General features: G+C 50.0%; 2 protein-coding genes across 9 annotated transcripts in view; one reads left to right on the forward strand and one right to left on the reverse strand.

Annotated features, from left to right (window-relative positions):
* Window positions 1-12,229, forward strand: part of MOCS1 (molybdenum cofactor synthesis 1) — a 39,457-nt gene extending 27,228 nt beyond the window's left edge. For 2 of the 4 annotated variants that reach the window (XM_037146199.2, XM_037146201.2), the window contains 8 exons: window positions 1,919-2,083; window positions 4,204-4,265; window positions 4,585-4,696; window positions 5,032-5,144; window positions 5,666-5,776; window positions 7,841-7,961; window positions 8,489-8,536; window positions 10,692-12,229. In XM_037146199.2, coding sequence (XP_037002094.2) covers window positions 1,919-2,083; window positions 4,204-4,265; window positions 4,585-4,696; window positions 5,032-5,144; window positions 5,666-5,776; window positions 7,841-7,961; window positions 8,489-8,536; window positions 10,692-11,452 — 1,493 coding nt within the window. In that variant the 3' untranslated portion in view covers window positions 11,453-12,229. Of the gene's footprint in view, window positions 1-1,918; window positions 2,084-4,203; window positions 4,266-4,584; window positions 4,697-5,031; window positions 5,145-5,665; window positions 5,777-7,840; window positions 7,962-8,488; window positions 8,552-10,691 lie in introns of all 4 variants that reach the window. The other 2 variants (XM_037146202.2, XM_037146200.2) reach the window with 2 other exon arrangements.
* A 627-nt stretch (window positions 12,230-12,856) lies between these two features.
* The window catches only part of DAAM2 (dishevelled associated activator of morphogenesis 2), a 110,469-nt gene continuing 98,480 nt past the window's right edge, over window positions 12,857-24,845 (reverse strand). For all 5 annotated transcript variants that reach the window (XM_037146198.2, XM_037146194.2, XM_037146195.2 and 2 more), the window contains 8 exons: window positions 24,338-24,444; window positions 24,128-24,216; window positions 19,950-20,118; window positions 19,669-19,776; window positions 18,761-18,821; window positions 17,527-17,658; window positions 16,257-16,427; window positions 12,857-15,937 (listed from right to left, as the gene is read on the reverse strand). In XM_037146198.2, the coding sequence (XP_037002093.2) occupies window positions 15,716-15,937; window positions 16,257-16,427; window positions 17,527-17,658; window positions 18,761-18,821; window positions 19,669-19,776; window positions 19,950-20,118; window positions 24,128-24,216; window positions 24,338-24,444 (1,059 nt within the window). In that variant the 3' untranslated portion in view covers window positions 12,857-15,715. The remainder of the gene's footprint in view (window positions 15,938-16,256; window positions 16,428-17,526; window positions 17,659-18,760; window positions 18,822-19,668; window positions 19,777-19,949; window positions 20,119-24,127; window positions 24,217-24,337; window positions 24,445-24,845) is intronic.

Genomic DNA, 24,845 nt, shown 5'->3' on the forward strand with positions numbered 1-24,845 from the left:
GGCCAACTTGCCCAACTTATCCAGCTATAATTCTGCAGAAAGGCAACCTCCTTAACATAACCAAGGACCCTTCTACTCCCTGTCTATGTGACTGCTAAGCATGGTGCATGCTCGTCACCCTCCCACTTTGTACAGAACCTTCTTCCGTGTGTGCTTTGGCTTGTGGTCTCCTCATTCCATTTTATCTCCCCCTGCTTTCTGTCTTTCAGTATTTCTCCACTTTTCTGGGCCATCAAAGACATTCTTTCTTGCCTTTCAATGCTATTGTGGTTTTTGAAAATTAATTAATTTTTTTAAAAGATTTTATGTAGTTGGAGAGGTTGTGGGGAAAAGGGGACCTTAGTTCACTGTTGGTGGGATTGTAGAGTGGTACAACCATTATGGAAAACAGTATGGAATTTTCTCAGAAAAATAAAAATCGACCTGCCTTTTGACCCAGCAATTCCACTGCTAGGATTATACCCCAAGAATCCTAAAACATCAATTTCAAAGAACCTATGCACCACAATGTTCATAGCAGCACAATTTACAATAGCCAAGAGCTGGAAGCAACCTAGGTGCCCATCAGTAAACGAATGGATCAAAAAATTGTGGTACATATACACAATGGAATTCTATGCAGCAGAGAGAAAGAAGGAGCTACTACCCTTTGCAACAACATGGATGGAACTGGAAAGCATTATGCTGAGTGAAATAGGTCAGGCATTGAAAGACAAATACCATATGATCTCACCTTTGACAGGAAGCTAAAGAATAAAACAAACAAGCAAACAGAATAAAAATAAAGACACTGAAATAGAGAACAAGTGGGCAGCGACCAGAGGGGAGAGGGAAGGGAACTTAAGGGGAAAAAGGGGGAGGGATTTTGAGGAACAAGTATGAAAGACACAGGGATGAGGACTGGGGGGGAGGAAATGGGAGGGAGGGGGGAGACAGAGTGGGGGGGTGGGATGGGAGAAATAGATTAAAAAATGTACTTGAAAAGTAACTAAATAAAATTTATTATAAAAAAAAGATTTTATTTATTTATTTTTAGAGAGAGAGGGGAAAGGAATGAGAAAGAGATGGAGAGAAACATCAGTGTGTGGTTGCCTCTCAAGATGCCCCCTCCTGGGGATTTGGCCTACAACCCAGGCATGTGCCCTGACTGGGAATCGAATGGGTGACCCTTTGGTTCATAGGCTGGCACTCAATCCACTGAACCACACCATCCAGGGCTAATTATTTTATTTTTAGAGAGAGGAGAAAGGAGGGAGAAAAAGAGGGAGAGAAACATCCAATGTGTAAGAGAAACATTGATCGGTTACCTTTCGAACACCCTCAAGTGGGGACCTGGCCCACAACCCAGGCATGTGACCTGACTGGAACTGAACTGGTATCCTTTCAGTCTGGGGGATGATGCCCAACCCACTGAGCTACACCAGTCAGGGTGGGGTTTTTTAAATATCCTATTATTTCTAGAAATTTTTGGTGGATTGGAGGAGTCAGTTTAGTGCATAATCTAAACCAGAGTATCAGGACCTATGAGTTAATTATTAAGAGCATAGTTCTGGGGTCAAATGCAAATGATTTTCATTCTCAAAGCATCCTCTTACTAGCTGTGCCACTTGAAGCAATTTTCTCAATCTCTTCGAGCCTCTCTTTCCTTATCTGTTAAATGGGGGTCTTTATTATTGTGACTCTTCAATGAGCTTATGCACAGAAAGCCCTAAGCAGAGCCCCTAACAGAGTGAACACTGAGTATCTAATGTTTTGGTTATTTTTATCATTGTTTTTATTCTTATGTTTCTAACTAAAGTAGCCTTGTGAGTTGAGATCTACAAAAAGCTCCTTTTCCATGCATCTTATTTGGACTCAGCCCTTCCCCTGGCCTCACCAAAACCAAGTAGGCTGACACTTCCTCCTCTTCTCCCTACAGCTCAGCTCCATCAGCTGGAGGGGCTGAGGACCATCGGTGTCACCACCAACGGCATCAACCTAGCCCGGCTACTGCCTCAGCTTCAGAAAGCTGGCCTGAGTGCCATCAACATCAGCCTGGACACACTGGTGCCAGCCAAGTTTGAGTTCATCGTCCGCAGGAAAGGTGATCAGATGCAACTCACAGGAGAGGGTGTCCCTCCAAGGTCCCTGTAACTGAGAGCTGGGGCTGGGGCCATGATGAGAGGCCTAGTATCTCGCTCTTGGTATCTGGGCTATAAATAAGCCTAACTTCACCCCTCACCGGGACCAAATGTCCCTTGCCTTTATAGCCACATCCCTGGGGACTTTTGGGGATCAGATGCTAAGAGCTATGGTGGCCATGCCTACCATGCCTTTCCCCCTACCCCAGGACTAACAAGGTTTCAAGAACTCAAGACTTTCCGTTTTAAAACAAGATAGTCCCTGGCACACTGGGATGAGTTGGTTATAATGAGCTCTGAAGAAATGCGGGGCCTCACAGGGCAGAAGCAGCTGTCCTGAGGTGCCTGCACTGCCAGGTGGGTGCCCCGGCACCCCCAGTGGTGCTCTCTGTGCCCATCCTGGATATACACCTCTCCCTTTGCCCTCTGCACAGGCACTTCCTCAGCCACCTCCCTGGGCTTCCTCAGGGAAGGTGGGGCTGAAGAGGTGGACTGGCCAGAGCCCTGGGTCTCATTAGGCCACCACCCTCTCAGGTCCCTCGAGTCTTGGGCCTCATGTTGGGGCAGAGGTTCTTATCTAACAGTGTGACTCCCTGTGCTGTGCTGAGGGGGTCACACCCCTCCATGTGCTGAGGAAGTACTTGTGAGTCCTTGCCCTCTGCAAAGGGCTGCTCCAGGCACTAGGGAGACATTGCCATTGCCCTGTAGGACAGCCTACTAAGGTACAAAAGGTGTGATGCCACTAGATTTAGTTGTCTAGTGGTGTCAGTTAAAGTAGCACAGAGAGGGAGAGAGAACTCCCGCTTGGGGAGACCTAGAGGGCTTCAAAGAGGAGGCAAGAGCACTGGGCCTTGAGCAACTGGCGGGGAGGTGTTGGGGGGACAGGGATTCATATCCAGTGAGCTTACTCTGAGGGGGAATTTCAGCTGAGGACCAGCCAGAGCTCTGAGGTAGGAAAGTAGAAGGTGTGTCTGTGGGCTTTACCCTCCCCACCTCCCCACACATCTGTATCCCCCACATCCCCCCAGCCCAGGACTGGGGACTGTGTGCCCTAACACTGGATCTTCCTCCCCATTCAGACTCCCGTGTCCACTGCCTCCTATTGGAGGAGAGAGTGCTTTACAGAGGAAAGAAGTTCTAGATGATCCTAGAGCCACATTTTGTATGAGAGGTGCACATTCCTCCCTGGGCCATCCAGAAATGCTGCAAGGATACCAGGGAGGCCATGCCCAGGCCACCCTCCCTCAGCATGATGTCCTGGCTGGGAAACACACATGATCACCAAACTCTGCAGGCAGGGGATGGGATGGGCCAGTATCAGTAAATGCTCGAATGTTTGGATACAGGAGTGAGCCAGAGTGAGGACAAGCCAGCCTGGGGTTAAGCACAAAGATAGATAAGAACCACATGCATAGGAAATGCTCACCAGCCCTGGAACAACTCCTGTGCACAGTAGGTGCTTGTTGGGAATATGCAAATTGTATGAACAGACAAGCTATCGAGGAGAAAGCCTTGATAAGGAAGTCAGGAAACCTGCGTTCTGAGAGATGCCGCATAATGCTTCCAGCAGGACACTGCTTCTCTCTGGGGCCTCCGATTCCTCCTGTAGACCAAGAGGGCTCACACTGTGACCCAGGGGCCAAATCAGGTCCCTGCTTGCTTTTTAACTGCCTGTGAATTAAGTATGGATTTTGCAACTAACATTTGCAATCAGTTTTAATGATAGGGAACATTAACTTAACTATGAACCCAAGTCAAGCAAAATATTATCCCTATAAAAATAATTCATTTCTTTCATTCCATATGTAGACCTATATTATAAAAATATACTCAATTATTATTATATTCTGAGTTTTGTCAATAAAATCTGTATGAATAAACCTCCATAATATCATCAGTTTTGTCACTTGGCCTGCAAAACCTAAAATATTTACAATCTGCCCCTTTACAGAGAATGCTTGCCAGTCCCCGGACTCAGGGGTCTCTGAGACTCTGTGCAGCTCTGGCACTTCCTTTCCCTGTGGGTGTGAGGGGGCCCGGGAGAGGGAGGAGTTTCCTGGACTGTTTCTCTTGCTCCCTGCAGGTTTCCACAAGGTCATGGAGGGTATCCACAAGGCCATCGAGCTGGGCTACAGCCCTGTGAAGGTGAGGACATGCCACTGCTACTGGCCCTTGATTTCCTGTCCCTTCCACCATGGCTTGGCCTTTCCCTATCAGCTCCCGGCCCATCTCAGCTCCATGTCCCCCCACCACACCTCCTTATCTACTGCATCCAGCTCTGCCCTTCACCCCACAATGGAGGAGGGAAATGTGGCCCCATGGGATCCCCCAATCCAAGGAGCCCTGTAGGGTAAGGCAAGGATTGGGACCTCCAGTGGAGAGCCAAGGCAAGTTCTGGATCTTCAAAGGTCATCCCTGCAAAACCTGGGGAACAGCCCTCATGGTCCCTTTGTCCCCTGGGTAGGTGAACTGTGTAGTGATGCGAGGCCTGAACGAAGACGAGCTCCTGGACTTTGTGGCCTTGACCGAGGGCCTCCCCCTGGATGTGCGCTTCATAGAGTACATGCCCTTTGATGGTCAGTGATGGGTGTGGGGGGGGGGGAGAGGAGGCTGGGCCTGTCAACAGAGCATGGGGACCCTGGGAAGGGTGGAGTGGGGCGGTGAGGTCTGGCTTGCACTGTAGGTGCTGCTGACCTCAAACTGTGCTGTGTATGCAGAAATGTCTACAGGGGTGGTGGGGCGGGGCCCAGGCAGGTGCTAAGACTAGGGCTACAATGGGGCATCAGAGGCTTTTCAGGGAGGGCCACCTGACCTCGACTCCGAGAGAACTGATTCCTGGGCTGTGTGGGAGGACGGGCTTCCCCTGCACTCCTACAGCACTGTGACTCAGAGGCCTCCAACCCCAATACAGGCAACAGGTGGAACTTCAAGAAGATGGTCAGCTACAAAGAGATGCTGGACACCCTCCGGCAGCAGTGGCCAGAGCTGGAGAAGCTGCCTGAGGAGGAATCCAGCACAGCCAAGGTTGGGGGGCAGCCTGGGGGCTGGGTGGGGAGGAAGGTCCTGCCTCCACCCTAGGATGGGAGAGCTGGCAGGGGCCATACTGAGGTCGAGTGCAGTGATTCAGGACAGTACCATTTAGCAGGAAGCGTGTCAGTACCGTCACAGCAGCCTCCCTTCCCCTAGATACAGAGGCAGACCAGCCATGGGACAGGGCTTGAGTGACTTGCCCTAGGACACACTCCAGTGAGTGGCGGAGGGGGTGCTCAGTCTTCTCTCCCCGGGGCCTGCTCTGGCCGTGTTGCCCACAGGTCCCCGTGTGCTCGGCAGGTTTGCTCTCAGGCAGACCAGGCACAGGCAGAGAGCTCATCCCATCCATGTACCACAGTCTTCTGTTGTCTGAGGGTCTTGGGTGTTCCCTTCCAAAGGGCTGCACTGCAGAGGGCCGTGGATTGGGGGCTCTGATGCCAGGGAGTGAGAGCTGACGCTCAGGGGCCATCTCCTCCCATGTCCCCTCCACTGCCCTTCTTTCTCTCCTTGCCCAGGCCTTTAAAATTCCTGGCTTCCGAGGTCAGGTGAGTTTCATCACATCCATGTCTGAGCATTTCTGTGGCACATGTAACCGGCTGCGAATCACAGCTGATGGGAACCTCAAGGTGAGTATCCCCTTCCTCACCTCTGTGTTGTGAAAGTCTTCCTGCCAGTGCCCCCTGATTGGAGGGGAGACCAGCAGGGCACACAGGGTGGTTGGTGCAACTGGGTCAGATTTGTGGAGGGCATGTGGGGGGGGGCAGCAGGGGAAGGGCTCATGGCCCCTGTGGAACCATCACCCTGATTCTTTCCCTTCTTCCTTGGGTCCCTGAAGAAACTTGCAGCTCATTGGGTCCAGTTTCCAGGACTCAGTGCTACCACTTTGAGGGTGTGAAATGTCACTGTGCACTCTGCCAGTTCTGAAACCAGCCTCCATTACTCATGTCTAAGAGTGTGTGCTGTCGTTCTGTCCTGGGGGCAGAGAACAGGGAGGCATAGGCCTTCCCCTGCCCTTTGGGGGCACAGAGCCTCCTTGGTGAGACCAGACAAAGCTGATCATGTGTGTGAGTGCAGGATGCCGTGTCAGCCGAGGGGCCCAGCAGATCATAAGGGGGGTGGACTTCGGTGAGCCTTGAAGGGTGGCTGGGGTAGAAGTGAGGGCAGGAGGAGGCATATCTGGGGTTCATCCTAGTATGGCCAGGACAGAGTGAAGTCAGATAGGGGAAGAAACATTGTGGGGGCTTGAATGCGCAGGCGGAAGGGGCACAGTGTTCTGTCGACAGTGGTGCACTGTGCAGTTTCTGAGCATTGGGGAACAGGATTCCCACTGGTGTCTTAGGAGGAATAATCCACAGGTTGAATGTGGAAATTGGAAGCCTGGTTAGATGACCATTTAGCAATGTCCCAAATATGTAAGAGTGTAAGGTGAAAATGAGAAGGGGGGATGAGGGCACTTGGTCGGGAAGAGAGAGAGGCATCCAGGTAGCTGGTCAACTTCTGGAGCAGGTTAGGATTGAAGTGGAGGTGGGGGTGAAGGTGGGTTGGGTTCAGATCCAAAAAAAATCATCCTAAGATATTCCAAGAGCAGTAGCTGTCCCCACCCCCGGGGGGCAAGAAACCAGAACAGGGGAGGCAGTGTCACTGGGGCCCAGTGAGAGCGGGAGGCTGGCAGAGTGGCCTCCTGGTTGGTGTGCTAGTTATGGAGGGAAGCAGCCACTCCAGCAAGTCAGAATAGGGAGGAAGCAGGGAGCAAACACCCAGCCTCTTTCCTCTCTCCCTCTTATTGCTCATCAGCCACACCCAGGTGGAAGCCAGCTGGAGGGGGACCTGGAAGGTGAAGTTCACAGGGGCGGCAGAGAGTGTCCCCTGGGGCCTGGTTGGGGAGTGAGGGATGGGACTAACCAGCGCAGTGAAGTAGGCGTTCCTACCTCTGTTTAGATCACATTCCTGTCTTCTCTGGTGGGTTCTGCCCTCAGGGGCTTCTCAGACATTCTTCTGTCTCTGAGTCCACAGTCCCCTGTATGGAGCTGGCACACAGTAGGTTTTGTGGGAGGATGGCAGGTATCTTCCCCCACAGAACTGCCTTACTTACCTGTGGGCCCCCCAGAGCACTCAGCCTCTCTAAGAGCTGGGGAGCACTGAGTCAAGTTTGAATGGGCTCAGGATGCCATGCCACCAGCCCTCTGCTGACCTGCCCCCAGTCAGGGGTCACAAACTGGACTAGGACAGGGACATGTGGGCAATGTCTATGAGGCAAGGGCCCAGGAAGGAACTGAAAGGAATGGAACGTGCATGTCCAGAGGCAACTGCCAGGACTCAGCTCCAACTAACTGTGGTCCTCTCATGGCCATGAAGTGGCCATTTCATGGAATGTCTAGGAAAAGGTATGGATCTGGATTTTGATGTGCTCTCTCTGTTGCCAACTCTTTAATTTTGTAAAGTACAGTCTACAAGCTGAAGGTGACATGATTGTAAATCAGAGACAGGCCTTGCATGTCTGATTTTGCTTCCTGACATTCAGCATCTCTAACTCCTCCATCCTCTGCCCATCACTGTGGGAAGTCCTGCCTGACTATGCCCTGGCCGTGGGAGGTCTGAGCACTGGTGCTCAGACCATGGGGGTCTTTAAGGTTGGGGCCAAGGCTCAGGGGTAAATGCATGTCATCCTTGCCCCCATGATGACCCCACAGGTCTGCCTCTTTGGGAACTCAGAGGTATCCCTACGGGATCACCTGCGGGCTGGGGCCTCCGAGGAGGAGCTGCTGAGAATCATTGGGGCCGCCGTGGGCAGGAAGAAGCGGCAGCACGCAGGTAAGGGGCAGGAGTGGGGAAGGCAAGGCCCTTGGTGAGTCGGTCGCTGTCAGCAGGAGGGATGCCATAGTTTGGGTTGAGAATACAAAGGACAGCCAGGCAGGGAGCCAGGGGAGATTCAGTGTTGTCCTTGCTCCCAGTCACCCCCTTTGGGCCCCTAGGTCTTGGGTGTGTTGATGGTTCTCCTCTTCGGGAAGCTGACACAGCTGAGGCTGTGCAGGAGAGGGGGCACTGAATTCTCTTGGGCTATTTTATTAGGTGGAGAAAAAGGGGTGTTACTGCCCCTCTTTCTTCCCACACATTGCCTTCTGTCAGGAGGGCAGGTCCTGGCATCCACAGGCTTCTAGGCTCGGTCATGGGTGACCCTGCAGTACACAGTGGGGGCTTTGTCAGGTGCTCATAGATGAGTGTGCGTGCGTGCGTGGGTTGTCACTCCACTGTGTCCATGTTTGTATCACTGAACCCTCCTCCCCCGCTTTCTCTCCCCTTCCTGCTCTCCTGTACTCCCCATCTTCCCCTCACCCCAGGCATGTTCAACATCTCCCAGATGAAGAACCGGCCCATGATCCTCATCGGTGGGTGACCCAGCAGTACGTAACCACTCACCCTTGTCATTGGGGGCTCCTGTGGGGTGGGGCTCCTGCCATGAGGCACCCTTAGATCCTGCATTTCACCCTGATATTCTCAGCCTTATTTTTCTTAAGTTTCTCCTTCATCCTCTCATACCCCTTTGTGCCTTTACTGCTTCTGTTCTTTCCTGTGCATGGCTCCCCCTCACTAAACCTGTCATGAAAATAATCTTTTGATCTCACCAGAAATCAGGGTGCAGTCCTTTAGATTTAATGATCACTAAGTTGTTCTCTGAATAAGAGAGAGACCCTGTCCTCAGCTCTAGAATGTCCCAGGTTGGGTACAGTTCCCCTGTGCATTATGGGCCTGCTCAGGGTGCATCTGGACCATTAGCACCCATTGGGCAATGTGTTCTGAGCTTCTGTGTGGGGCTGAGCTTGGGGCAGCCAGCTGAAGACGCTACTCATTTTGTCAGGGAAGACACAGCCAGGGCCTCAACTTCCTAGTTCCCTAACTCCCGGAGACCTGAGTGATTACGACATCTCTCGTTAAACAGAGGATGCTTCAAACAAAAACATCTTTGTCACAGGGCTGTGGTCTCCTGCCTGGGGAACAGGATGAGCTGGTCGGAGCTTCAGGGGTGCTGTTACCCTCTGGCACAAGGCCCAGACTAGAGCAGGGCATCCTTGCCTCCTTGGCCACAGTGAGACCTGGGCCCCTGAATTGTACTGCTAGGCAAGAGAAAGCAATGAGAAAAACTAGGGGAAGGGATACTTTTCTGCAGAGGCTGGAGCAGAATGAGCCCACAGCACAGAAGGGAGTAGGTTGCAGTGGGGCGGACAGCCCAGGGACCACCCTTCCACATTAGCCACCCAGAGAAGGAAAGGCCACTCACCAAAGAGCTTCACTGGGAAGCAAACTTGATCATCTCTTGTCCCCACCTCCAGCATCATAGTCCACTTGTTGGGCCTTGAGCCACGCTGGGACAGCTTGATGGCAAGGGGTGGGGGATGCCTTGATGGCCCCCTTAGAAGAGAGCATGTGCTTCTGACATTGACAAGGTAGGGTGTCCAGAGCATGATGGAAAGCTGGAAGTTGAGAGACCTGTTTGGCCTCGTTAGGTATATGGTTACTCTGCAGGATATAGAATAACTAGTCTGGTTTCTAGAAACCAAGAGGGCCTGTCTGGATTTCATGAATCATTGGGGATTTTGTTATGTCAGATGTAGATTTGGGAGGTCTGAGGTGGGATTCTGCTTCTCTAACAGTTCTCAGGTGGTGCTTGGTGCTGCCGGTCCGCTGACCACCCTTTGAGTGACAAGAGCCTGTGAGGTTCCTAAGGCCCTGGGGACTGTGGGAATCAGCCTGTCCTTCTGTATGCACTTCCGATGTGCTTGAGGAGGCTTGAAAGACATTGTTTAAGTAGATTAAATATTTCCAATAGTAGCTAGTCTGTCAATGATATGATTGTTATTAATTGGTCATAGAGAATGTGAAGATGAGAGGGCCCATAATTGCTAATTCAGGCTGGGACCTCACTGTTAGTTTTCTTAATGGAGTGACATAGGGAGGTCATCTGATCCAGGCTTCAGTCTTCAGATCTTAGGTGTTTCTTTTTTTTTAAATATTTTATTTATTTGTTTACTTACTTATACAGAAAGGGGAAGGGAGGGACAAAGAGGGAGAGGAACAGCAATGTGAGAAACATCAATTGGTTGCCTCTCGTATGTGCCCCAACCAGGGACTGAACCTGCAACCCAGGCATGTGCTCTGACTAGGAATCTAACTGACAACCTTTCACTTTGCGGGATGACAGCCAACTGAGCCACACCAGCCAAGGCTAGGTGTTTCTTAAGAGAATTTTTGTGAGGAGGGCAGCCCATGTACCTCCCACACCACCACTACAGGACAGTCAGAAACTGGTGGGGCTGTTTGTCTGGTGTAGCACCTAATAAAGGCTGTACACTTGTGTTCTGGGGACCCTCCATCTGTGCACCTTCTGTTTTATCTCTTCTCACTTTGCTTTTTGTCCTTCATTCCTCTTTCCCCAGTGTGAAAGAGAGAAGTTCAAGTGGGTTAGGGAAATGTTTGGGAGGAGAGGTGGGAAAAAGAATGACCTTTTGGGCTAAGTGTTTCTTCTCTTTTCTTCTTGCCTTCCAGGATTATTTCTGATGCTCCAAGATTCCCCACCAGCCCTTCCAAATACTTCCTCTTGGGACCCACTCAGCATTCAGGGTCTGAGACACAGACCGAGTGTCTCCAACCAGGTGTCAACTTTGTGGAAACGATGCCCAGTCCCCCAGACCCCTTCCCTCGCCCAATGGCAGCTGGGGTCTGGCTCCCCTCAGAGACACTACAGTTCCCACCCAGACTCAGACACTAACCCGAAGTGCCTTAGCCCCTTGTCCCAGGCTTCTGCCAGCCACTCAGGAACCCTGTCAACCTCAGACCAACTGACCCATGTGGACACAGAAGGACGAGCAACTATGGTAGATGTGGGTAGTAAGCCAGACACGGAGCGGGTGGCCGTGGCCTCTGCCATGGTCCTCCTGGGGCCTGTGGCCTTTAAACTCGTCCAAGAGAACCAGCTAAAGAAGGGAGATGCCCTGGTGGTGGCCCAGCTGGCTGGAATCCAGGCAGCCAAGCTGACCAGTCAGCTGATTCCTCTGTGCCACCACGTGGCCCTGAGCCATGTCCAGGTGCGGCTAGAGCTGGACAGCACACGCCATGCTGTGGCGATCCAGACGTCTTGCCAGGCCCAGGGCCCCACTGGGGTGGAGATGGAGGCCCTGACCTCAGCTGCTGTGGCCGCCCTCACCCTGTATGACATGTGCAAGGCTGTCAGCAGGGACATCGTATTGGGGGAGATCAAGCTCATTAGCAAGACTGGGGGTCAGCGGGGGGACTACCATCGGACTTAGAGCTCCTGCCCCCTCTCACCCATGGCCCAGATGTGTCAAGAGATGGGATGCAATTTGGGTGGAGGGAAAGATATCAAGTTCCTTGAACTCCATCACTGTTCGCCTTTACCAGTAGGAACCCCAGGTCAGCCCACTCCCTTACTGCTAGAGAACCTAGGTGACCTGATTCTTCCTTTATTCAGAGAGGAAACCAGCAGACCCTTCAGCCTTTCTGGTCATGGGAGGGGCCACAATGAACAATGCCAGACAACAGAAAAATCAGTTGCATTATCTGTGAACTATTTCAGAAAACCAGTTTCAGAGAGTTGCACCCATAACTTCCACTACTCATTTTGGGTTTTCTCTTCTGCTGCTTCTCTCGGGAGAGGATAAGGGCTCACAAAGCAGAGGAACCCACTTTGAAGGGGAAAAGCACAGCTTGCATTAAGAGTGTATGACTATTCTTCGGCAGCTTTGCCTGCCAAGTCCGTGGAGCCCCCTTGCCCCTCTGCCCTCCGTCCTCAGAGGGTCTGGTTCCCTTCAAACTTGTAGGCTTTGGGTTTAACAACTGCATGTCCTGGCACTCCATCGCCTCCACCCCCTCCTCTAATAGGAGACACACGTGGGCTGCAGCCCTGAGGTCGTCTGACCAGCCGCTCATGCCACACATGGCCCAGTGCACTGCTGTTCCACCAACTACCCACCCCTTTACTCCGGAATGTATCAGGGAAAGAAGAGTTGAAGATTGACTTCACTCATACAGCGCACAAAATAAAGCCTCAATGCCAACTTTGGAGACGCAAGAATAAGGACTGTATCTGTGCACAGGGTACCCTGCTGCTAGGATTTCATGCCAACCCCTCAACCCCATCCCAAAGCCCACTCCCCTGGGAAGGAGGAGCAGGAGAGACACTGGAAAGGCTGGAGGGGCTTCTCTTCTATATACCCCCACCTTCCCTGTGGGAGAAGATAGGAGGTGAGTGGGAGGCATGAAAATGCACTGTCTACAGTAAAATGGTCAGGTAGGGGTGTCCAAGGCTCATCACTGGCTATTGGAGACTAGGGGGTGCAATTAGAGGTTCCTATGTTTCAGCCACCCACCCCACCCCAAGCACTAGACTTGGCTGCTAGGTTCTTTAACATGGATAGGCTTCCTTGGGTCTATCTATAGGGACACCCTCTGCCCTACACCCAGGTATGCTGGTGAATGTTTAACAACCAGCTCTCAGTAGAAGAAAAGGCCAAATTCCCAGGAGACTGATTTCAAGCTACGGTGCCACATGAACTTGTTTGCAAGATTCAAAAAAACGTCACAATTGTGCTTTCAGGGCTGGTAGGAGCTGGCTCCAACACCACCAGCTGTACCTGGTCCCCAGCACACCTCAAGCTCCCTCAGGGGAAGAAAGCACAAGTTTCAAGGCAGACTGGGGGGATGGTATGGATTTAATATTTTTTAGTATTACAATATATTCTTATAAAAAAGGTGCAGGTAAAAAGGACATTGCCGATTTTGTACATTAGTCTCATTTGTCATCTGAGACAGCTGGTGAGAGCAGCCTTGGCATGAAGGCGTCGCTGGTACAGGTGGGCAGATGGTCACAGCTCCCCCACTGGTGGGAATAAGATCGGGTGGGAGAGCCCGGACTAGCCCCTTCCCCAGCCACTTGGAGAATTTTCTCCACCTACTGCCCTACACACACTTTATTTCCATCATGGGAGAATGAATGGGTGCTGTAGCTGAGAAGGGGACAAGTTGCATTAGGTTAACTGGATTTTACATCAGACACACAATTAGTAGGAGAAATTCAAAGATTGGCAGGATGGGTGGGAAAGGCACTGGGAAAAGTCCAAGAAGGAAACAGGTGTAAACATATAGTGTATCAAGGACCCACTCAGCTGTCTCCATGGGGCACTGGCCCCTTCTTGCTGAGTCAGCCACAATGGTCCATGGTCCAAGGCACTCTCAGAGACCTGGCCACAGTGGTGTCGTGCCAGAGCCACTGGCCAGATCTTGAAAATAATAAATAGAGAAGAAAAATCTCTGGGGGTGAAAAGCCAGAGCCCTAGAAGAATGTATGTGTCCTCTGTAAACAGTTAAACCAAACTGCTTTTCTGTGGATCCAATGTGTCTTGAACAGCTTCCATATTCCTCGTCTTTCCTGGCACATATCCAGGCTTCCACGGTGGATGGGAATGCCAGGATTTGGGCAGGCCTGTTAGATAGAAGTGGAGCCCTCCCCTGTTCCCTGCCCCTGTGGATCAGGTTGATACCAGACAGCTGGGGAGAGGATGTTCCGAGACCCCACCCACAACCTTCTGATCATCCCAATACCAGCCTCTTGCAGCAAGGGCTTTTAGGTATACAGATGGCTATAACAGCTCTCTGCAGCTGCTTTTCCTGGAAGCTTCATCTTGCCCTCGCCTGGGCTCCAGGATGGCCTCTTCACACATGGGACCAGACTTGCTTTTGCTCAGATCCCTCCCCCTCAAACCAACACACATGCTGGGCCCACCAACCTTGTTTCTCCCCTGGAAACTACTACGGCCCCACCCCCAGGAATCTGATGTAGGGAAAAGACAGGCAGCTGAAGACTGGGCCCAGCCCACCAGCCTGTCCACTGGCAATAGCCCTGAGCCAGAGGAGTAGGTTAGAAGGTGAGAAACATAAAGGGAGGGGCAGAAGGATGGAAGGGCAAGGAACCCTTGGATGAAGGTTCAAGCAGGTAGAGGATGAAAGGTCAAATCCAGGGAGAGAAAATGTACTGAAAATAAGAGCTTTGATGGAGTTGACCTCACCTTCCTTCTTTTAGAAGACAGAACACTGTCTAAGTACAGCCATTGACCCACCCATTCAAGATGGGCAGAACGCAAAATGGGAATGGACAGTGTAAGATGGATAGAATGGAAGGTGGGAGTGAAGAGGAGGACCAGAATGGGCCCTTGGAAGTCAGGTTGAAGAACTAAAGGTATTAATGATGGTAGCAGGACTTCCCCTGGCCACTCCTGTCACCACCTTGTCTCTTTCAGGCAGTGCACTTGCCAGAAAAGTTGGCCTCCCTCCCCTTCCCCATCCACCATCTCCCTAGCTCCCCGGCCTTCTCTGGCCCAAGTCTGAATGCCTCAGGGGAAGAGACATCCTCTGAGATGGCATGTAAATGCAGAGAGCAGTGCTGGCCCTTGGGACCCTCTCAGGAACCGATATCCCAGTTCCAGCCTCAGCCAGATAGACACACATGGTTTGAGGTCTCCTACATGCTGCAGAGTGGAGGTCACTGTGGTTTCTGCCCTGAGGCAGATGTCAGTTTGGGGTCCAAGTAGCGTAATGTGGTAGACTAGACAGCTCTGGGGTGGGGCTAGGCATTCAAGTGCTGCCCTCTGGTGAAAGGCTGCCAGGCACTCCTAGCCAATGAGCGAGGTCACCATCTTACCTCAAGACCATGGTCAATGGAAGGTGGGAGGAGAGTTTCGTTCAAAGATCCCTGTGCCCAAGGCACGAGGTATGGTGATGAGCAGTCTTTGTTGAAACCTCTCCCTTACTAGATGCATGAAATATCTGATAGTGAGCCATAGTTGTGGGAACCCAAAGGTGGGTTTTCTGGGATTCTGGATTAGTAGATAGAACAGAGGTGGCAGTAGGGAAGGAAGAGAGAGAATTAAATGAGGCTTAAATGAGTTGTGATGAAGGAAACAGGCACTGGTACTCTGTGTCCTGATGACTTGGTCCCTGCATCTTCCTCCCGCATCTTTTTCTCCTGGAATCTATCTAGCTAGAATATATAATGCCTCTTCCTTTGCCATCAAGATGAAAGTTGGTTCCCAGATCAATGTTCCATTAAGCCGCCTCTTGAAGGAAGGGGGCCTGGATTCTTTCCCCCTGGCTCTCAGGGCTCCCACCCCACAGACACTGCCCACTGCACATGACCTCTGGACAAGATGCATGGACCTGTCTGGTCTAGATCTCAAACAGTTCTGTGCCAATGTGTGGGCTCCCATGCATGGTGGGGAGCAGGGCCCCTCAGCCAAGCCTGCCAAGGATATCCACATCAGCCTCAGACAGTGATCCCTGGGGGCTGAGGAGCAGAAAGTAATGGGGAGAGGAGAGGACAGAGGAGCCTCCTCAGGTACATGTGGGAGACTCTGGTCCTGCCTCACACAGCCCCCACCCCAGGACCCAGCCCAGGGCTCTAAACTGAGCACCATGGGATTTATGTGTCCCTGCCTCCTCCACTCAGCTGCTCTGGTCCATCCCTGTCTGCTGGCCTCCTGCTGTGGCCAGTGCCCAGGTCAATAATTTAGCCTGTTTATTGCCCGCTCCCGGGTAACTTCCAGGGTCTGGCCCCCTGACCGCTTGCGGCTGCGCTTGAGCTTGCATAAGTCCTTGTCGAAAACCTCCCCGGAGCGCAGGGCCGACACCAGGTCATCGAACTCGCCCCCCTCCTCCAGTGCGCTGCCTGCGTGCACCTTCCGCTGCCGCTGCCATCGCTCCCGCTCCCTCTGCTCCTTCAGCTGCAGGGGTGAGGAGGGAGAGATGGGCTGAGGCCAGAGCAGCCACCTGTAATCTCACTTACAAACCAGTCTCCTCCCAGCCAGGGGCTAACTCCTGGGCTTGCACCTTGACGCTGGGGTTCATCACCTGACCCCACTCTCCTCCTCGATGCCCTGTGCCTGCCCAGCTCACATGCTCTCTCTCCTCAGGCCAAGAAGACCACTCTCCCCACTGAGGGTTGGCATCAGCCCCTACAGTGTTTTTCAGGCCCCGCTCTCCTCACACACACCCAACCACTGGGACCTGCCTCTCTCCCTTCAGGCCCTGCCCACCGCTCACCATGGCTTCCATGCGTGCCCGTCGCTCCTCCTCTTCCTTCCTCCTCCTCATGGCCTCCAGGTCCTGCCGGGCCTCTGAGAAGGCCTGAAGGAAGGTGTCAAAGATGCCGAAGAATTCATCTGGCTGCATCTTGCTGTCCTGCTCCCCAAAGTGCATCAGGGCCTTGGAGAACTGTTGCGAGGAAAAGGGATGTTGGAGAGCCCCCCCTGAGTACCATGGGCCTAGGCCACATGGTTAGCCGGGTGCCAACCAGGGCAGAGCCCAGCCCAAGAGTGGGGGACTTTGGTATGGAGTCAGGGCTGGAGAAGGGGAGACCTCCATTATCATCAGGGTCAGGGCAAGGCTGAGGGGAAGGGCAGAGGCATACACCCTGGGACATGGGCATCCAAGCTGGCCAATGAGGATGTCCAGAGCCATTTCTGGGTCTATTGTGGTGTGGGAATGGGATCTGGAGCTACAGACCTTGGGAAGTAACTGCCTGGTCAGAACTCAAAATGACTTCAGAAATCATGTATTTATTGGGCTAATTATTTAACCTTTTTGTGCCTGTTTTCTCATCTGTAAATGGTAATAATAATAGAACCTACTTTATAGTGTTGTTGTGGGCATTAAACCAGTTAATAGATGTAAAGTGCCAACTATCATTATATGCGCCAGGCACTCACTGTTCTTTAATGAGAACTACCATCTCTAAACCACTCAAAGTCCTCTAAGAAAGACCTCATTACTCAAAGTACACTCCATGGACCAGCATGGGTATCCCCTGGGAGCTTATCAGAAATGCTGAACCACAGGCCCCATTCCAAACACCTGAAGGAGGATGCACATTTTACTAAGACTCCCACAGATGAGGCTGATGCGCATATAGTGTGAGAAGCAGGAAGATAGCAACTGAGACCAAAGCTGAGATCCAGAGTCAGGATGCTAACCCAGCTCTGTCTGTCACAGCTGGGAAACCTTGAGCTAGTTACTTAACCACTCTGGATCTCAGTGTACATATCTGTCAAAAGAGCTAATAACCTTTCAACAAACTCAAAAAGAAGGTAATAAGACAACACTTAATGTGGTGCCTGACACCTGATGAATGGACTATGATCTTTATATCAGAGTTGCTATTGCCTTTCTTGTAGGAGTTAAGCAATAGTTATTCCTCAAAGCTTGAGCCATCTGGTAGGAATGGGTGAAGGAGCTGTCTACTTAAGGCTGGATTGGAGAGGATGGGGGTGGAGTTAGGATGATGGTGAGAGGAGGCTTGGGATGCCACCCTCACCTTGTCTCTGGCCTCATTCAGCTGGTCTTCCAGCTCTGAGAAGCTAAAGCTGGAAACTGTGATGAAGTCACTCATGACTGGGACAAACTTGTCATTTGGTTCTCGTTGCTGGCGTTTCTGATATTCCAGCTCCTGAGGATGGAGAGCAAAGTGCTGGTTAGATGGGTGCTAAGATCAAAATTGGGAATTCCAGAGTTGCCACACTGCCCACCCTTCTTGTCAATCACAGGACACCGAGCCCTCCTTTGGAAGGGGGAACACCCCAGGTGTCACAATTTCAAGGGCAATGAAGATTGTGAGAGCTATCAACCAGCCCACCTGCCTCTATCCTTCCCTAGCCCATCCTGCCACCTTTCTCCAGACCCTTGCTACCCAAAGTGTGGCCTGCCACCAGCATTAGCATCACCTGGGCAATTTGAAGAAAGAGAGACTCTTGGGCCCCACCCCATACCTGTGGAATCAGAATCTGCATTTTAGCAAGACCCTCAGGTCTGTGTGCAGATGCATTTCCAAATCTCCTTGCTGATGCTGCTGGTCCAGGGTTCACACTTTGGGAGGTACTTCATAAACTGGCAATCATCCTCTGCCCCAGCCCCATCATGAGAGCAATGAAAGTTTGTTTCTCATATTTAACTTCAGTCTGTAAGCTGATTTTCTTCTTACCCGTGTAACATCACCCCACCCCACTCCCATACATACACACACTCAGTGAAGACGGGAAAGGACTCTAGTTTTCTAGTCTAGCCTAAAGCCAGAGGTAGTACCATCTGAGAAACCATCCGAACAGGAATGGTGGCAACCAGAGACCTGGGTTTCCAGCCAAGTGTGCAGCCCCTGGCTCCTCTACTGGCCCAGGAGGAGGTAAAGAGACATAAGGCAGGAACTCCTGGGTATACCAGTCCCCAGTGTCACACTATGTTCCACCTGCCACTACCCGGCTCCCAAAGGATGTGGGAGAATTTACTGTCCATTCCGCTCCACCACCCAGTAGACATGTTGGAAAGTGATCTGGTTAACCTCAATGTCCCTCTTTGAGGGACTCAATTAAACCCCAGATAATCCAGTCATCCTACCCTGAGGGCTAACTCTGTGCTAGAGGCTATGCCCATTATTCTATCCCTCCAGCCAGGGGCTTTGGGCCAGGAATGCATCTGCTGCCTGGGGGTCCATCACCTGACCCAGTGCCCCCGACAGCATCCCCTCACACCCAGGCAGGCAGACATGATGTACTCACCACCTCGACCGCTCTGAGGCCCTTCCTGAGGTTGCCCACCTCCTTCTCCAGCTCTGCCAAGCTGTAGGGGGACACAGAGGGAGGGAAAGGAGCTGAGGGTGGTACAGGGATAGGGCAAGCAAAGCCCAGTGGCCTCGGGGTCAGTGACCTGTGCTCCAGCCCTGCACTGGCCACTAACATGGCAAATCACCTCCCCTCCATGCTCTGTCTGTGCTTCTATAAACCGGCAGTTTTATGTCCTATAGATCCTTGGAGATCAGATGTCAGGCTGCATATTAGAAAGTTTCTAACACATGGCCTCTGTCTTAGATTTATTTTTTTTACCATCAGGTAACACTTATAAGCTCTTAACTTACAAGTATTAGACTTGCAAGCAGGAAGCATTTGATGCATATTAGCCATTTACCACTGCATTTCTGCTTCTATTGAAGATGCTTCTATCGGTCTATGTATGTTCTGGTCTGACTTCTTGCATGCAGCAGATACTATTGCCGACCCACCCATATTTCCATCCCTTGTAGTGGGCAGTCCTGACTTCCAACTCTGTGGGCACTTTTTCTAGGGGCCAAATAGTAATGCCCCCCTCCCTGAACCAGTTGACTGGTTCAACTGAACTTAGCCAGTGACTGACAGGAGATGGTATATGATGTCCCTTGGGTAAAATAAGGAAGAGGGTCCTACACTGTCTCCCACACTTCCTTGGCGGGGTGAAGCTCCAGGTGCCCACCCGACTCTGTTTCCTGGAAGCATCTCTGAAATAAGGATTGGAGAGCAAATTATCTGTCTTCATTTGGCATACCCCAAGGCACTGCCTTTTCCTACTCGGCCCTGAGTAACCCCAATGGAGGACACTTAGAGTACAGCACGTGTGAACACGGCAGGAAGGAAGCCTCAGAGGAATCCCTCACTTGACTTTGGCGGCTTCTGGAAGATGCTGCAGTTCTGAGGGCATGTTCAGGATATCATGGAAATGCTTCTCCAGGATCATAATCAGGTAATGAAGCAAAGAGATGTTTCTGTGGATGAAAATCAGGTCATTGGTAAGGGAATGAGGGTCAGCAGGAAACTAGGGTGAGGTGTTAGGGGAAGGAGGCCCTGGGTTGGGTTGGAAGTGGAGGGAGAGTAAAAGGGAGGAGGGGAGAGTCCACATAGGGTGGGATGGAGGTTAAGAAAGTGGGCAGGGTCCCACCTGTCAATACTGGACTTGGTGTCCGCGATCTTGTTGAGGCTGGCCACTCGGAACCCATAGGCACTCCCACGCTGCCCTTTGTTCATGAAGTTACCGATGGCCAGGACGACCTCTAGCATCTGTTTTAGACGCTTGCTGCGGATCAGCTCCTGGGAGGCCAGCAGTATGGCTGGGAGAGGGGGGACAGGTCAGCTCCCTACTTAGAGCAGGACAGAGCAGCTGGTCCTCTTGCACCCCAGGATGGTGCCACTGCAAAGTCTAGAAAAGGGGCTGCAAGTGTCTTCGGCTCTCAGAGGGTCACAGACTATGTCCCCGCCCCCCTCAGGCAAATCTACGCCACACCTGCCCACCTCCGGGGGAAGAAACAAACTCACCAAAAGCCAATTTAACAAATAACTAATTCTCAGAATGCACCAACTCTTCTAAGAATGTATCTGAGAATATCTTTTCTTGTGTATATTTAAAGATTATTAATACAGTCTTTCTATTGATACACATAAGAATATACTACTTTTCTAAACTTTAATGATTAAAGTTTGAATTTCAGCATTTTACATATTATGGGACTGTTTCTGGCTCTTATGAAATGCTGAATTTTATTGATTTATTTTGGAAAGAAAAAAATTCCTGTCAAATAAATTATAACACGTCAGCAACTGTAATATTCCCACATTATTTTTGTTCTATAAGATAATGGTGTGCTTTATAATTGATGGCATCTTTGAACTTGACATCCTGTTGAATATCATTTTAAAAAACTTTCCAACCTTTAGGTATTTTAGCCACTTTCTTCCCATGTCTTAAATAACGCATTTGCTAGAAATACAAATTAAGCTAATGGTAACCAAAACTTCAATATTTAATTTTACTGTGGATGCTCTGGCCTTTCCCCAACTATTACGTATTTATAGCAGATGTGTGGAATAAGGAGACAAATCCTACACTGAAAATCTGGATATTAGTTATGGAATGTGCCTTTTGATTATTAAATGTGGTGATAAGAAGACCAAACTATTCTATAATCTTTGGCTTATGCCAAGCTGAACATTCCTTAAGATGCTGCTATGAAGATAAAATGAGAACCATCTGACTAAATATTTGTAGAAATCTTCAAGACAATTAAAAATAAGTAATTGAAAAAAAAGCTGTAAAAGTGAGTATTAAGGAAGGTTTGTAAGTAGCTTCTAAAGTTGAACATGTACATATTCCAATATTCTATGATCAAGTGGTATACTTGATAGGTATTTGAGTGGTTTCTAGTTATTTTTCCCTTAAATTATATACAAATAGAGTAATTAAATCATTTATGGTATATTCATAAGTGGAATAAAATGCAGCCCCGAGAATGAATAACCCACTGCTACACGTAACAACAGAGATAACTCACAACCGCAATGCTGAGCAAAAGAAGCAAGCATAGAATTATTCATACTCTATCCCATTTATACAAAATCCAAGACAGACAAAACCTCTAGAGAGGAGAGGAAAGTAATGGTTGGGGGATGATGTTGGAGGGGGACCTGAAGAAGGGGGCTTGAAACATTCTTGACCTGGGATCAATTATGTAGGTGAGTTCACTTCACCGTAATTTGTCAAGTAAACCCCTGATGATATGTGTACTTTTCCACCTGCACATTGCAATAAAAAGTTCACTTTAAAATAAAGCCACTTATAAAAGTTTCCAGCAATTTTTATTGGTTGGAATAGTCTTCTTTGGTTGACACACTATCTGAAAAATTTGTGAAGTAATCATACTGAAAATGCTAAAAATGTTGGCAAAACAGATGACAAGAGTTCAAAGGAAATCAGTGTAAATGGGAAAACTTGCATATGCAGCACAGACACTTCCAACACATTCATAGGAACGATATACTCATGAATATATTCATAGGAGTATGTTTACATTTGAAACCATACTCATCGTGACTATATTCAGTGAATGTATTCATAATGAGAACTGGTAAATTTGGTATATTCAAGCAATAAACATATTCATAATAATATAGTAAAGAAAATCAGGAATATATTTATAAAAGAACTGGTAAGTTTGTCAAATCTAGTGAACTGACTTTTGGCAAATTGACCCAGAGGACCAGCTTGGGGACAGGGGTGTGTGAAAATGTGTCAATAGCTCCTCAACCAGCTACAGGTCACAAATCTTAGCTCACCCAGGAATCTTTCCTTGGAGAAGTAAAAGGACTACGAACCCTGATTTCTGCATGATCCTCTCATCTCCACCCAGTCAAGCCCACTGGCCTGATTCAGTTGCTTCTTCCCAACTCCCAGAGGAAAGAGAGACCTGCAGACCCTTCTAGAAGAGCAGCCATGCCATAGCAGAGCGCAGATGGCCTTCCCCAGCTGCTTGTGCCATTCAAAACTCACCTAGCTCTGCTTAGCTTGATAGTAAAGGTTGCCTATTCTCTGAGCATGCAGTGACTAATTCTTAGGGAAGAGCTTAGGAGTGGGCTCCCAGGAATAGGAAATTATCTGACAGTAAACCTAATTGGTGGCTAAGCTATTATGGTTCCACAGCTTCAAGTGGCTATTGCTCACATTTGCTCCATGGACCCAAGACACACAAATAGTTGAGCACATATGCTTTGGGCTAAATCCCCTAGCTGTGTCTAAAGCCCCAAGGACAGTCAGCAGCAGGACAAAGAAAGCTGTGTAAAGGGAAGGATTCCCCTGTTGGTGTGGCTGGAGGTGCCACCAGACCTCAGACCAGCAGAGTCACCGCTGATCTTATTCCTTCTCACTCACATCACAGTTCCTTCTCCCTCTATGATCTCAGCCAGACTGCAGTTCCCTTACTGCATGTGTGTATGAGTGCATCAGGGTTCAGATCACAGAAGATGTCTGTGTCTAGCTCTGCCAAGCTTCACCTATCACCAGTAACCTCCCTGAAGCAGTTTGCAGAACTTCAGAAAGGGCCATTCTCTGAAGGGGGCATCCTGGGAGTGGTAGCCAGCCCTGGTGCCCAGCAGAGGGGGCCCATGCTGTCCCTCTCAGCATCTTGGACACAGGCTTCCTTGTTCCACTCTGCTGACCCTGTCCTCACCACAAATGAACCTCACAGCCTCGCCTGTGTCCCCCCTCCTGACTGCATGGCTTCCCACCATCCTGACTACCTGCCTTTCCCGACTCTCTGCCCCGTGCCCTCTGCCACCCTCTGGGAAGTACAGCAAGGTGAGAGAGTGAAGGGATGGATTTTGAAGAACACCAGGCACTATCTGACTTCACCATGCACCAGTAACAAGGCCTCAGGCAGCACATCCTCATTTCAGAGATGAGGGAACAGGTGCACCTACTGGATTGTTGTGAGGATCAAGTGAGACCATCCACATGGAGTGTTTCACACAGTGCTTGGCACATGATCCTCATTTAATAACAACATGCTCGTCTGGAAATGGCCTGTTTAGGAGGAGGTTCAGTCCCCCTAACCCTCTGCAAAACCCTCAGTGGATGCCTGAAACAGTGATATACTGAACCCTATATATACTATGTTTTTCCCTATATGTACATACCTATGATAAAGTTTAATTTATAAATTAGGCACAGTAAGAGATGAATAGTAACTAAGAATAAATTAGGGCAATTATAGCAATACACTATAATGCAAGTTATGTGAACACGGTCTCTCTCTGATAACGGATCTAATAATGGCAACGTCTACCAAGTGACTCATGAGCAGGGATCGTATAAGCATGGATGTGTTTGAAAAGGGCATGACTCACATCCCCAGGTGGAATGGAGCAGGGCAGCATGAGATTTCCTCATACCACTCAGAACAGTGCACAGTTTAAATGTATGAACTGTCTATTTCTGCAATCTTCCATTTAATATTTTTGGGCCATGGCTGACCATGGGTAACTGAACCATGGAAGGTAAAAATGTGAATAAGGGGGAATTACTGTGTCATTTTCTCGGCATCCCTGTCCCATGCTAGGGCAGATGCCAACAGATCCTCCGCTTTAGGGAGTCTGCACGCTGAGGTGGAGGAAATGTTTGGCACATGTGCTAATAATATAAAGTGCATATATCTACAGTAATCATCATTTAAAATATTGTCCTTAGTTTTGGTTTTGGGGGAGTTTTTCCTCTGCCCTTGCTCATGGACTCCCTCCCCGGCCTCCCCAGATGCCTTTCCTCTCAGGCTTCCTCCGCTCCCTCAGCCATACCTTCCACTTTGGGCTTTGCCTCAGCCAGCCGCTCCTGGAACTTCTTCTTGAAGAAGAGGGCCTGCAGCCGCTGCTGGTAGTGGTCAATCCTGTGGACAGGGTGAGCTACGTCATGGGGCAGCCCCCTGCATCCCCAACCCTAAGAGCCAGCTCCAGCCCTGTCCTCAGCCTGCCCTCCCTGACCCCTCCTGCTGCACTGAATGCCCCAACCTGCTCATTTCATAAAGGAAGCGGTCAGCACGGGCCATCCGCTCAATCTCATGCTTGTGTTCCTCGAGGAGGTCAATGTCACTCTTCTCTGGGATGAACTTGAGGAGCTGCAAAGAGCAGTGAAGGTCAGACAGGAAACTGGTGGGGAAATGATAGAGTAGAGCCCACACACTCACGAGGCTTAAGATGGAGAGGTGTCCCCTTAAGAGGCAGAGGCACCCTCGCGTGGACCGTTTGCGTTTCAGCTGCCCAAAAGGGATGATAGGATGCCCAGCTCTAGATTGCTTTTCTCTTTTTTAAATTTTTAAAATGAAGAAATAACTTACATACAGTAAAGTACATTATTCTTAAGTATATAGCCAGTGACTGTCTTCTTTTTAAAGCCTTTATTAAAGTTTTATTTATATAAAACACATCCATTTTAAATGTGCAGTTCAGTGAATTTTCACAAAACCATCTACCACCAACCAGACAAGATACAGAAGAGTTCCATCCTGCCAGAAAGTTT

Source organism: Artibeus jamaicensis, unplaced genomic scaffold, assembly GCF_021234435.1.
Source record: "Artibeus jamaicensis isolate MK-2021 breed Jamaican fruit bat unplaced genomic scaffold, CSHL_Jam_final contig_1803, whole genome shotgun sequence".
In the NCBI taxonomy this organism is placed as follows: domain Eukaryota; kingdom Metazoa; phylum Chordata; class Mammalia; order Chiroptera; family Phyllostomidae; genus Artibeus; species Artibeus jamaicensis.